The sequence below is a fragment of the Phyllostomus hastatus genome, unplaced genomic scaffold (assembly GCF_019186645.2).
Source record: "Phyllostomus hastatus isolate PE091 unplaced genomic scaffold, TTU_PhHast_1.1 phas_contig_80, whole genome shotgun sequence".
Lineage (NCBI taxonomy): Eukaryota > Metazoa > Chordata > Mammalia > Chiroptera > Phyllostomidae > Phyllostomus > Phyllostomus hastatus.
In genome coordinates, this window is record NW_025333960.1 from 12,305,003 (window position 1) to 12,319,075 (window position 14,073).

The 14,073-nt window shown below is 39.1% G+C and overlaps 1 protein-coding gene across 1 annotated transcript in view; it reads left to right on the forward strand.

Annotated features, from left to right (window-relative positions):
- L3MBTL4 (L3MBTL histone methyl-lysine binding protein 4) overlaps nt 1–14,073 on the forward strand; it is a 418,336-nt gene that overhangs the window by 318,748 nt on the left and 85,515 nt on the right. The window contains exon 17 of the mRNA XM_045850314.1: nt 12,791–12,880. Within this exon, the coding sequence (XP_045706270.1) occupies nt 12,791–12,880 (90 nt within the window). The remainder of the gene's footprint in view (nt 1–12,790; nt 12,881–14,073) is intronic.

Below are 14,073 nucleotides of genomic sequence, written 5' to 3' on the forward strand. Positions count from 1 at the left end.
CTTTCTAGTCTGTATGACTTTTATTTCTTCTTCTTGTCTGATCACTGTGGCTGGGACTTCCAATACTATGTTGAATAGAAATGGTGAAAGTGGACATTCTTGTCTTGTTGCTGATCTTAGTGAGAAAGCTTTTAGTTTTTGCACATTGAGTATGATGTTGGCTGCCAGGTTTTCATATAGTAGGCCATCTTTTTCTTGTCGATAGGAAGGAGTTCTCCCTATTTCGTCCTACCTAGAGCTGTGGGTGCTTGAATCCAGTGGAGGAAAGTCAGTACTGAGGTATCATCAGAAAGTTAGAGTTGTGAGAGACTGAGGAAGACAAGAACAAAGAGATTAATACCATCAACCCAACAAGAAGAAGAAAAACCACAATTAGGGAACCTAAGGATGAAACAAAATGAGTTTAAGCAATATATCAAAAAGCCACAATTTAGGGGCCTTCTTTTTAAGTTTAAAAGACACAGTCTTAGACACCTTTTATTTCACTTAGTTCTCTGTGGAAGGTGAGTTTATAATACTCACTAATTTTACACACATGTTAAAAGCCCTCTGGGAAGCCTCTACATAATTATCAGGATTTGTAATTAATAGAATTATGATGCAAGCCTGTGTTGGAGTTCATGTTTACAGTTTTGTAGTATGTCACAAAAGTTGTTTCTGTGGGTACCTAAAAATCTTTTATCATGGCTGAATTACTCAATTGTTGCTGCTCACCCTGAAACATGCTACACAGAGTTGCCTATGAGAGAGGAGCTTAGTAACAAATTGATACCTATATCTACCTGATTTTTGGTGTTGGAATGGGGGGTGAGGGTGAGACTCATGTTTGAAAGTAGTGCTTTGTCTATCCAAGGCATCTATCTTACTCTGTGGCGGTGACTCTTCAGACAGGCTGTTGGCCCCAGCTGCAGCTCCACAGACAGTGATTGCCCATCTTTTGGAAGAGCCTCATGATTCCCAGCAATGAATCTCATGCTTAATATATAATTTCTTTATTAGGGTAGAGACTATCACTATCATGGTCTTTAAATTAAGTGAAAATACATTCTACCATTTTTTATTTACATGATGAAGGGTAGGGAGAAACAGAAAATTATCAGAGGTCACACTATGTATTATATTGTTTAGAAAAATGACCGACTTATGTTATGACCCATATGTATACTGAATTTTAAGGGCCATGTTGGGGTTCATTCCCTAAGGACTTGTTCTTACAGGGAACGGAAGCAAGAAACAACATTATGTCTTCATAGGAATCATCACAGTTAAAAAGTGGATTGTTGGTCATGATTCTGACATGTAAAGAGTTTATAAGTAAGTCATCACTCCTATCCTCACAACAGGAAAAAAGATGAACAAACTGATACACTCTTCTCAGATGCATCAGAGAGCTGAGGTCCTGCCCTCAAGGGAAACTACTTTACCAGTGCTGTGTGTCCCGGGGAAAGGCAGTTAGATAGCCCCAGCTCCCTCTGACCGTGTGTCTCATACCAGGATGGAAAAAGGCCAAGACACTGTTCTGAAGGTCACAGCCCCGGGACTCAGGCCCATTAAAAAACAAACTGGTTTTAATCATTAGACTCTAGAACGCTTCCCCTCACCAACACCTGGACACAGAGGCACAGATTCTATTTAAGAAGGAGTTTCAAAGGCCTTTCTTTAGAAAACCCAAAGACAACAGGGGAGAGTGAAAGTATGCTAGAGGAGCCCCAGCCAGGTAGCTCAGTAGGTTAGAGTGCCGTCCCAATACACTAAGCTTGCAGGTTTGATCCCCAGGTAGGGCCCATACCAGAATCATCTAGTGAATGTTTAAGTAAGTGGAACAACAAATTGATGTCTCTCCCTCTCTCTCTCTAAAAATCCATTTAAAATAGTTTTTAAAAGACACTAGATGACACTGAAGCTTCTGACACGTACAACCATATGCATTAGTCAGAACCCCTGGAACTTTGTAACACAAAGACTGAATCTCTGCATGCTAGCTGCCCAATTATTCTGTTAACGTAAAGCTGCCCTAACAATTAAAACATTAATTTTTGTATTAAAAAAACAGCATCTTTGTAATGACTCAGCAGTATTTGGTGTGGTAATGTGGGCCATACAGAGGGACAGGGAAGAGCTAGAGCTCTTGGGAAGAGAAAGGAAATTATTTGTATTGGGCTAAAAGATGATTCTAAGGGCAGGAATTAGGTGCTCACAATTAACTCAAGGAGGGTGTTCTCACAATTAAGCAAAAGGAGACTGATGGCATCATGAGAGTGTATAATGAGTTTTACCAGCTGTAGTCTAGAAAAATTTCAACAGCTGTGATAAGGTCTGTAGTGCTGTCAGACAATGTAAATGATGTGCCGGCTCCTATGAGACCGCATCTGTTCTTATAACACCCTCCTGCAGGCACTCTGCTATCTTCTTTAGGTGTCAATTAAAATATTAATAGTAAGAATTTTCAAGATAGAATAGAATGTAACAAACATTTATCATTAAAAAAGGAGATTTAGCTTTATTTGGCTTAAAAAACATGCATAACAGAGAACTGTATCCCAAGTGAGAGACCAGCTGAGATTAGGGATGTGGAGTTACAGATTTTGGGGGTGCCGAGTCACTCTGAAACACCTACTCTCAGGCCCATGGGAAGCTGTCATCATGCAACTAGTGAGGCTCTGAGTGAGAGGAAGATTCTTGGGAGTGAGGGAAGGGTCTGGATGCTTTTCACATTCTTTCTAGGATATCTAGAGATTTTTTTACTTGGTTTTTAATCTATCCCATATTATCTTTCCAAAAATTCCCTTCACCCTTCTTTTCTTGTAAACTCTTTTTCTGTCAAGTTCCTGAAGAACATGAAAATGAGAAAGCCAGTTTTTTGGGGTTTTTTTTGCTAGATCAAGGTCTGGTTTATAGGCTTTGAAGAATTATAAGCATTATTGGCAAAATATTTTGAAAATTCAATTGCTGAGAAAAATATAATGCAAAAATAAAAATGCCTGAATAAAAATAATTCTGCTTTAATGAGTAGATATTATTTTTAGTTAAGTCTTGAGGGACTGACAACTCTGAAAAGTAAACTCTGCAGCACCAGGCCTGGTGCAATGTGGGCAACCATGCCATCGGCTTCCTCAGACTGTTCCAAAAATAATACTCTTGAACTGGAGGCCACCTCTGACCCATTGTCTTCTGCACACTGACACCATCTCTGGTTACATCAGAATACAGCCTTACTTATCCAAATCACTTCAGCCCTGGTGCAGAGCTGGTCCCTTAAACATTGTTACAGGATAGTGGTCAGACACCAATGCCAGCTGAGAGTCCTCCACATGTTTACTGTACAGAGTTGTGGAAGAGTAGACAACCTAGAGGCAGGCAGAGAAGCGGATCCTTTTTTTGGAATAGAATTACAGCTTTATGTGCCAGCACTGCACAGTATTCTTCCTCAAGGACCAAAAGGGGATTCCTAGATTCTTAGATTCTAGGTTCATCATCCCAGGCAATGTTACAGAGAACTCTAATGACTTCACCTTCTTCCCAGTGTCAGATCTGGGGGATGTGGACACTTTCCTTCTGAGATTCTGTGGACATATAAGAATTGTGTGGGTGTATGTGGGTGGAGTGGACACCCTGAAAGTAAAGCATTTTTCTCCTTTATTCACCATTTCTCCCAGGGTGTTGTGAGGCCTCTCTTCCATGTGCTCCAATTTCAGTGCTAAAGAGAAGTACCTCAGACTACAGCAAAGAACCTTTACTGCTAAAATGTATCTGGGGTCAGAGAGAAAGCCCCTGGCTCTTCTCCAACAGGTCAATGGTGTGAGACACATTTTTTGCCTTAATGATAGGTACCAAAGACCTGGGGGGAAACTGCCCTAATACGCAGTTCTCCTTGGAGAGAAAAATGCCTGTTGTATGAGAAAAAGTTTTCTAAACTGAGGATTTATATCCCATAAGGATATAGTCAATGCAGAACAGCTCAAGGGTTGTTCTAAAGGATACAGCAAAAAGGTTAGAAGAGAAGGGTCACAGTGCTGGAGTAATTGAGGGAATGAGGCAGTGGCATTTGTCTTCTTAAAAGGCCTTTAGCCAAAGATTGTCCTGGGTTTCTCTTCCCAGGCAGCACTGCTATTTTGACATTCCATTAGTAAAGAGAGACAAGAATTTTAAATAGTAATGCCAGACATCGTATGTGTAAATAAAAAATCAAGATTTGATGTCTTAAATATATGTAAACAATTCTTAGCTATATCATTGGACAGTCATCCTGCTAGATCTCTTAACTAAAATTTTGTAGACATAAAATCATTACTTAAAAGTAGAAAATGAGAGTTGTTGCTCACCCTGCTATGTGGGCTGTTTGTTTAAAGTTATGTTGATTTATTATATAAGTTGGGAGACACAGGAAATTTTCATCTCTTTATAAATTAAAGGAGTGGCTATTAAAGTGAGTAATTTTAAATAAATAAGGGGCATAAAACAATTCAATATCATGTGAAAATATACATAAAATATATTTAGTATATTAATTAGGTGTTCGGTCGAGTGACTCTAAGTGCATTGTATTTCTTCTTGTTGCTATAGTTACCGTGGCCTTGTGGGGGTACGTCAAATATCATTTATGTTGAAGACTCTATTTATTAGCAAAGAAAACAGTTTCTTCTATTATTTACATGGTTCCCTCTCATTCACTGGTTTCTTATGTTTTTCTTCAATGATTTATTTTTCTTTTTAAAATAATTTCAGATGATGACATATTTCTTCAAATTTTGACTGCCAAGTGGTTTCAATATGTAGAAAATAAAAATAATTAATGGGGAAATAAATAATAAAATAACAAGCATTTAAGGAAACTAGAACTGAACTAAATAGATGAGACTTCTGATTTATTTTAGATGTAGCTACTTTGATGGCAACTGTTTTCTTTTATTTGCATTTAGAAAAATGATGCTTTAAAAACATTTTCCCCAGCCCTGGCTGGTGTAGCTCAGTGGATTGAGCGCGGGCTGCAAACCAAAGTGTCGCAGGTTGGATTCCCAGTCAGGGCACATACCTGGGTTGCAGGCCATGACCCCCAGCAACCGCACATTGATGTTTCTCTCTCTCTCTCTTTCTCCCTCCCTTCTCTCTCTAAAAATAAATGAATAAAATCTTAAAAAAAAAAAACATTTTCCCCAGTGGCAATGGGTTTTCATTCACATACTTCGCCTAATTTTGATTGTATAACTTTGAAAAGGACACTGTTTTTTAAAAATATTTCTTAGCAATGGCATCAAATAATACTTGTTTTATTAATATGCTCCCTATGATGATAATGATAATAACATACTCATCTAATACTTCCCATATTATAAAGTAAAATCATGTTTATTGCCTCATTTTCTCTTCAAAGGATTGTAGTTAAGGTGACTGAGTTGCAGATAGGTGACTTGTCCAAGGTCACGCAGCTTAGAGATTCAGCTTAGACTTCCCTTGTGAATTCGAGGCTCTTTCCCTTTAAAATACTGTTCTGTTATGACATGCTCACGGACCCCACTACTTACTGTATGGTTTAGTTGCAGGTACCATTACACAGAGAGGTGGGAGACCTGACTTTAAGCCCTGCCACAAACTTGCTGCCTTATGGGGCTCAGCCACTGGGACTGTGAAATGGAGACCATTTCTGTCCTCTCAAAGTGGTAGTTAAGTGGATCCAAAGAAAGAGTTAGTATGAAAGGGCATTAAAAATAAAGCACATATATGAAGGTATGATCAGCACTGAAACATTTGTCTGTAAATTCATCTAAGATGGATAAATAACACCTGGTTTTAACCTCCTGACTGGGTGGGGTGCCTCAGCCGAGCGGGGCCCCTTTGGTGGGGGGTGTGCTCTAGATGCTGTGTGACTTGCTTTTTCTCTAACCTTTGCTAAGTTCTCATTTACACATACAGACAAACTTCTGCAGAAACTTTGGTAATTTTGCTTTGTGTTGAATAGATTGGCATTGAAGTCTGAAGTCAGAAGCTGTTCCAGTGTCTCTGACATTCTTATTCTGTTTGATGACAGTCTTTCTTTTCTTGAGAAGAATGCCTTTCTGCTTTGCCAGAAATTTCTCCTTGGAGATAACAGAATTGCTGTCTTACTGTTAATGAATTTTACAGCCCAAATCCTTTTTACTTTAAAGAAATATGGACATATCTACCCCAAACCATGCTTTAATACAAAAATAGAGGAAATTACTGGTATCCAGAAATACTGAGGTGTTTTCAGCCTTGCTGGTAAGTGTACCTTCAGATAATCTCCTTGTGGCCACTTGCAGAGGCAATGACTTTCACAGTTTGTATTGGGATGTTTAAAAAACCCACAGAGTTGCTGTATGCAGAGAAGAGGCTGAGAATAAAAGTTTAGTCATCTGTATTTCACACATACATTCTGAAGTATAGTGGGAAGATCCTTCCCTGAGCATCCGAGAATCTGGGTACAGTCACTATTTCCGTGGCATTGGGCAACACATCCCTGCAACATCTGTCAGATGATAGGTTGCATTTGGCTAAATTGCAGAGGCATTATTTCTTCATTAAGTTTATATCAGCTTTTAATTTTTATTTGCTTCTGTGAACATGGGGGTTGAAGAATAAGAAGTTTTCAAAGTAATCCTTGTTTGAGTGTTGTTCACTGTTTATCTTTAAAATTAAGAATGTGTCCTGAAAAATCTTTCTAAACCACTCCTCCCACCAAATTCTGCATCTTGAACACACATTCAAAGACACCTTACTTCCAAGTGTCCCTGCTCTACCAGTAGTCTTATTGGTCGTGGCAACATGGTCTGGGCTGCTTAGAATCCTGTATCTTTATGCAGTACCTAGCAACTCTGAAGCTTACTGATTTGAAAGATATGGGTGAAATGAACAAGATATTAGTAGATGTCACCAATTAATAGAAATTAGTCTTCAAATGAATGTAAAAATATTAGAAATTTTCTCTGGGGCCTCCATGCTGCCAAAGGTGAAAACCTCTTTATCTCTGGCAAAATCCGTAAAGAAGCTGCAGTATTTAAAATGGTGCATGTAACTATTCACAGAAAACAGGAGGGATGTGCAATTTGAGCTGCTCCTTTAGTGATAGGCAGCCTGGGAGTACCTAATCATATTGTCTCACAGATTTCTGAGGTAAAAGATGTAAATCCTTGGACAGAATTTTGAAAGTAAGTAGTTTTTAAACTGCATTTTAGTGTCTTCCATTGGAGTCATGATGGGAGAAGTAACCTAGAAGGAAACAGATAAAAGCCGAGGTGCTGGGAGGGAAAAAGGCTGAAGCTCACCCACTTGGGGCTGCCTCCCTAACCATCCAGGGGCCTGAGGCAATTCCACAGGACCATTTCCGTGGTGTCAGCATCATCGTTTGGTTATGTGGTCATTGGGCACATTGTACATGCCCAGCTTTATTCTAGGCCTGGGGGAGACCCCAGTGAACAAGTGCGGTTCTCCTGGAGCTCACAGTCTAGTGAGAGTGACTGACGTAAACCCAGGGAAGGTAGCAGCTGAGATAAGAGCCAGGGAAGAGCAGTATGGGAGGCCAGAAGGCCAGCACAGACTCCTCTAAGGAACTGACACAGGGCCCCAAATCTGAAGGGTAAGGGGAAGGGCAGGAACAGAGGGGAAAGGGGAAAAAGAATGTTTGCTGAGTTTCCATTAGCTAACAATATGAATACTGTACGCAAAATCATTTACTGGAATTATCTGATATAATAATTTTAATTTGGCATTGAGGGTACCCCATTTCACAGGGGAGTGAGAGCCTACACCCTGGGCCACCTGGTTGCCACCTACTCTGAAGGAGCTGGAGCAACAGTGATGTGTGAGCCAGTCTGTTTGCCAAAAAAACCCTGAAGATGCAGTCTGAGTCAAGTGTCTCAGCCCATTACCTCTCACTCTAAGATACATGATACAATAAAGGTGGAGTTTTGAGAATCTTCAGATGAAAAGATGTTGCTAAGAATGGGCAAACATAGGACAGCACCGAGAGCCTTTCTCTCCAAGGTCAGCAGAGAACAGGGACTTGAAGAGGAGTGTCAGAAATGAGGCAGTGCCTTTGCCATTCCCCACCCCTTCAGACAGGCAAGAAATGTGTGAAGGACAGAAAGAGGTGGAGCTGGTCAGCCAGACTTTGCAGTGGCATTTGCATGCCATGATTCCTCCCTTAGTCACTTCTCGCATAATACTGAGTCCATCTGCCCTTGTTGTACATGTCGTTTATGTGCCCGCTTGACTTTGAACTTCTCATAGGCTGGGAATCTTTGCTTATTTTTGCACCCTTTGGGCCTGGCCTTGTGCCAGTTCTGCAGCAGACATTCAGTACTGAATGACTTTTGTAGCATTTATGGAACCACGTCCCTTGCCTCTTTCTCTATGGAGTGTTTATTGCCTTATCAAATTTATATTTCAGCTATGCAGGCAGTTCTTTTAAACTAATAGACATAAATAAATTACAGATCATCTGAACTGTCTCAACATAGTGTATGTTGAAGAGCTAACACTAGCTGGAAGTATATAAGAAATCCCTTTACACCATTTATAAATAGGGAGACATAATTAACAAGGACAGGATAAAAATCACATGTTCAGACACTAGACTTGTTCATCCAAATGTTAAATTTGTCGTGAGGAGTATAAGCGGACAGACTTTTTAATGGAATTCCCTGAACTGTAATGTGTGCCTAGCCATCCAGTGTGCCCATCTGTGACACTGAATTTGCATAGCCCAATTTCAGGCCATTGCAGTACATTTTCCAGTTTGTTCATTTGTTCTTTTTCCAAAAACTAACAATGTCAGAATTCTTTATGTCCATTAGCCTACTTACTCAATGAATCTTGAAACAGAAAATTATCTACTATTAGCAAAGTAAGAAAAGAATCAGCTGTTTGGAAAACTTAAGATTCTTTTTTACTTGAGAAGGTTAAATGTGGAAAAAATACATACGACTTTTGTAACCCACTGGCCTTTCAGTGGGTTGCAATGGTCAAACAAGGATATCTGACTTCCTTTTTTTTTTTTTGCCTTTTGCTTAAATGCATGGAAATTGATGTTTATTGTCCCACAAGAGGCAGTAAGCACTATTATTCACTGTGACTATCATCTGGCAAGGTGTGGGCATCATTCATGTTTATTGTCATCTGATACATTGATTGAAAATTAGCTATATGTCAACTACCATATTCTATATATTGCAATTAATTTGATCCTGAAAATATGCTGAACATATTTTATTGCTTTATGATTCAGAAAGCACTCCACAGACTTCCTAAACTTCTGAGACATTATTTAAAACCATTTTAAATTCTACTGATTGATGTGATAGTGCCACTTAATAGGAATTGCTGATCTATATCATGCTCTCAGTATCTGTCTATATTCATAATTTTTAAAACAAAATATCAAAGAAAAAATGTTTATGAAATTTACTTAGATTTTTCAGTCATTGATAAGTGTTTCTCTAAGTTCTTAGTAAGCATTGGAACTACCTCTGATTGCTTTCCAAAAGACTCCAAAATAGACATTTTATAATTGAACAGTATGGCATTTGAAAAGCCAGGAGGGAAGCCCATTTTCAATCAAGTGCTGAGCTCAGTGGCCAAATATATACCCTCAGTGTTTAACGAGACAGAGCAGCTCACTGATTGGAAATATTGCAAGACCCTTTGGTATTTCTGCACTAACTGCTCCCACAGCCACAACTGCCACTTTTAATTGTCCATAGTATTAACACTTATCCTCAAAGCCAGGAATTTTAATGTAATACAGAGAAAGCCATTGTGTGGCACCACTGGGGACACTTTTCATAAGCAGAGGTACTGGTCCTTTTAGACTCCTGGCAAAATACAGCAGTCCCCTCGTATCCGTGGGGGATACTTTCCAAAACCTCCAGTGGATGCCTGAAACTGCAGATAGTACCAAACCCTATACATACTATGTTTTTTTCTATATATACATACCTATGATGTAGTTTAATTTACAAATTAGGCACAGTAAGAGATAACTAATATGATAATAAAATAGAACAATTATAACACTATACCGCAACAAAAGTTATAGGAATGTAGTCTCCCTTTCAAAATTACCTTATTGTGTTGTACTCACCTTTTCACTCAAAGGAAGCACTTTACAGCTTCTCTTTTGCATATCCAAATTGCCATTGTCACTGCTCTTTCACCTTCTGGTTTATTATTAAGTAAAATAGGGTGACCTGAACACAAGCACTGCGCACCAGTATGGAGACACTTGATCTGATAACTTAGATGGCTGCTAAGTGACTGATGGTCAGAGTATGCGCAGCAGGGAGATGCAGCACAAAGGGATGAGTCCCACCCTGGGAAGGACAGAGCAGGATGGTGTGATATTTCATCATGGTACTCAGAATGGCATGCCATTTAAAACTTGTAAGTCGTTTATTTCTGTAATTTTCCATTTAATATTTTCAAACTGATATTAACCTGGAGTAACTGAAACCTGGATAAGGTGAGGACTACTGTACAGGGAGGTGCACTGCTCTCAAGACAAGGGTCAGTGTCTCCTCAAAATTTAAGAATAAATTAAATCCACTACTGAGATTTTCAAGAAACAGCTGCATTCATCCACTAAATCCATCCTACCAGGAAAATATACAAGAATTTCTACACAGTTCTTAAAGATATAATGCAGATTGTGATGGTCTCAATGGCATCTCACTGCTCAAGGGCCAGTAAGATTTTAATCAGAATTCTTGTACACTGACAACCAAATTAGGTTGGAGCTATACATTATGTTGACTGGTACATACTGAAGATGCAACAAGAATATGAGCACAGGAGTTCCACAAAGGACACCTTTGTTATGTGGCAGGCAAGACAGACTGCCCAGATCAAAATCAGGAGTCTCACAGCCAGACCCTGAGCCCGAAGTAGCTACCATCACCAGCTTTCACATCTGCTTCCACCTGAGACCTGAGGCAGGATGAAAACAAGTATCACAGCACAGACATAATAGGCTACTGACTGTGTTGGTGTCACATGACCATGATTCTTTAAGTAGCATATTGAGAATTTACAAGCAAGTCAATATGTGTTCCACAACAAAATTTGCTTTTAAATTTTCCCCCTTTATGAGTAGATCACCTACGGGGAGAAAAAAAAATCTTTACTTTCTCTCCCTCTCTCCAGAGCTCATTTCAAACCCAGTACACAAAGAGAAAAAAAAACAATCCATTAAAAACCAGAAGTTGTACACCTCACAGCAGCAAGCCCTGGAACTACTGGGGGACAACATGGCTCTTGTTCAAATAACAAATATGAGTGCTATTGTGCGCTGGAGTGAGATTACATTTGCATTTTGGAAAATATTAGGCATTCATTTTATTGAGTTGCTTAAAATTAGATACTTTAGAAATTAATGTGCACAAGCATTAATAATAGAGAATATCACCATTTATAATGACTGAGGAACTTTTCTCTTAAATTGTAAAAATCGCACAGTGATATTATTAATATTTTTATCCTTTTGAAGATGACAAGGTTAATTGCTTTTCAGAGTGGTGAGACTAACTAGTTTTTACAGTTTCTACCTAAAGGAAAAGCCTCAGACTAGATTAACTAAGATATTATGTTTCTAAAGAATTTCTCTGACAAACTTGGGGAAGTATGTGGGGAAAATAGGATTTGGTGAGAAGTTAGAGCATGCAAAGTTCTTTATTTGGAGGAAAAGAAAACAGAATTAACCTGGAGCCCTTGTTTTGCCCTCCAAATATTTTGTCACTTTCTATAGCATTTATTAAATAACGACCCATCTGGGCACTTTGTAATGATCTTTTTTTTTTCCTCACCTGAGGATATGTTTATTGATTTTAGTGAGGAAGGTTGGGGATGGGAAGAGGAGAGAGAGAGAGACATTGATATGAGAGAAAAACACCCATTGGTTGCCTCCTGTAGGAGCCCTGACCAGGGACTGAACCTGCAGGCTAGGTATGTGCCCTGAACAGGGATAGAACCCACAACCTTTTGGTGTATGGGATGATGCTCCAACCAACTGAGCCACCTGGCCAGAGTTGTAATGAACATTTAAAGTTTGGTCTCTTAATAATTATTTTACCAAATTTAATGGCATGAGCACTGTGGATAATTATTTTTAGCATTCACAATACTATATTCACTGTGTTCCTGAACCATTACCTATGCTTTTGGACAGTGTTTTGCTAGCTAACATCTTGACTGATTAAAAATCTTTTATTAACAAATACAAGCCCTGGCTGGTGTAGCTCAGTGGATTGAGCACGGGCTGAGAACCAAAGTGTCACAGGTTCGATTCCCAGTCAGGCCACATACCTGGGTTGCAGACCACAGCTCCCAGCAACTGCACATTGATGTTTCTCTCTCTCTCTCTCTATGTCCCTCCCTTCCCTCTCTAAAAATAAATAAATAAAATCTTAAAAAAAACAAATACAGAACATAGAATTACATAAGTGTTCTGTGCAATTATCAATTGGGGTTATTGTGCATAATTATTTTTCTGAGACTACTTTAATAAAACAAGTTGAAAAGTTTCTATTGTTGTGTTTGCTCTCACCTTTCCCAAGAAATAATCAGGATAATGGATAAAGGAAGGATGCTGAGCTCACCAAGCTGCAGCGTGGCTAGCAGCTAGATCTGTTGTGGGCCAGCTGGTGCTCTGGGGGCTTATTAAGACCCTTACTAAGTCTTCTGGGAGCTGTAAGTTCAACTTGGGGGAAATCTGTTGTCAAGGCAAACTGTAAAATAAAATATTTAAGCAATTGGAAGTAAAGCCAATTCTGTGATCTTTCAGGGCAAGATCACTCATCTGATGAACCACTTAAAAATGGAAAGAAGACTACTCGAAATAGAGGAGTGATCACTACGTGCCAGGCTCCAGCAGGTACTTCTCTCACTCATTCCCCACAACACTCTAAGTGTTGTTATTCTGAATGATTATGAAGAAAATACAGTACACAGAGTATAGATAACTTTCCCAGGGCCACACAGCTTATACATGGCTAACCAACCCCAGCACTAATGTTTGGTCATTCGCCATGAAGGTAGCATGGTGGAGTCCTGATAAGGAGTCCTTATAAGTAGTTTGGCAGCAGAGAAGATTGTGGTCTCCAACCTGTCTTTAAATCTGCATGAGAAACACTTTCCTGAGGGCTAGTTTGAGGCAAAAGGAGAGATGGCTGGCCACCCCCACCACATTTATCTGTGCTCAGAGCATGGACACAGACTCAGGTGACAGATGTGTGTGTTTTCATCAAAGGTAACACACTGGCAAAGTGCTCTCACTCTGCTTTAGAGAACTTGTGCCATGTGTCAATATTCATGTTCTTTTACTGCATTCTTACAGGAATTTCTCCTAAAGCAGTCATCAGAGCACTTATATTCCAAACACATTCAAAATCTTCCCTACTCCAAGTACCACCTAAAAAGAAAAGCAGTTATCCTTTACTAGTGCTCTTGAGAAAACACCCAACTTTTGCTCAATGACAGTAAATTACAAAATAACAAACCTAATAAAGGATCATTCTACTCTAAGATTAGCCATTCAATAAACATTTTATAGAGCAATTACTGTGTATCCAGCACTATAAGTTTCAAACAGTCACCCAAACTGTGGCTATATCAAAGGAAAGAAATACAAAAGCATGTTGTTAATTAACAAGCTCTGGAAAATCCTGGTCATTGGAAGTAAGATAAAAGCATTCACTGTTCTGTGATTTAACTGAAAAACTTAGATCTCTATTTGTATTATGGTTAAGACCACAAGTATTAGAACTCACTAATTCATTTATTTAATAAATATTTATAGCCTTGGCCAGTGTGGCTTAATTAGTTGGAGCATCATCCCATAAACCAAAAGGTTGTGGATGCAATTCCTAGTCAGGGGGCATGCCTGGGTTGGGGGGTTCAATACCCCCAGTTGGGGTGCATACAGAATGCAGCTGATCGATGTTTCTCTCCATCTTTCTCTCTTCCCCATTCCTCTCTCTGTAAAAGCAATGACAAAAATTGTCCTTGGGTGAACATAAAAATAAAATAAAAACCCTTTTATAGATACTGTATTGCTTAACAATCACT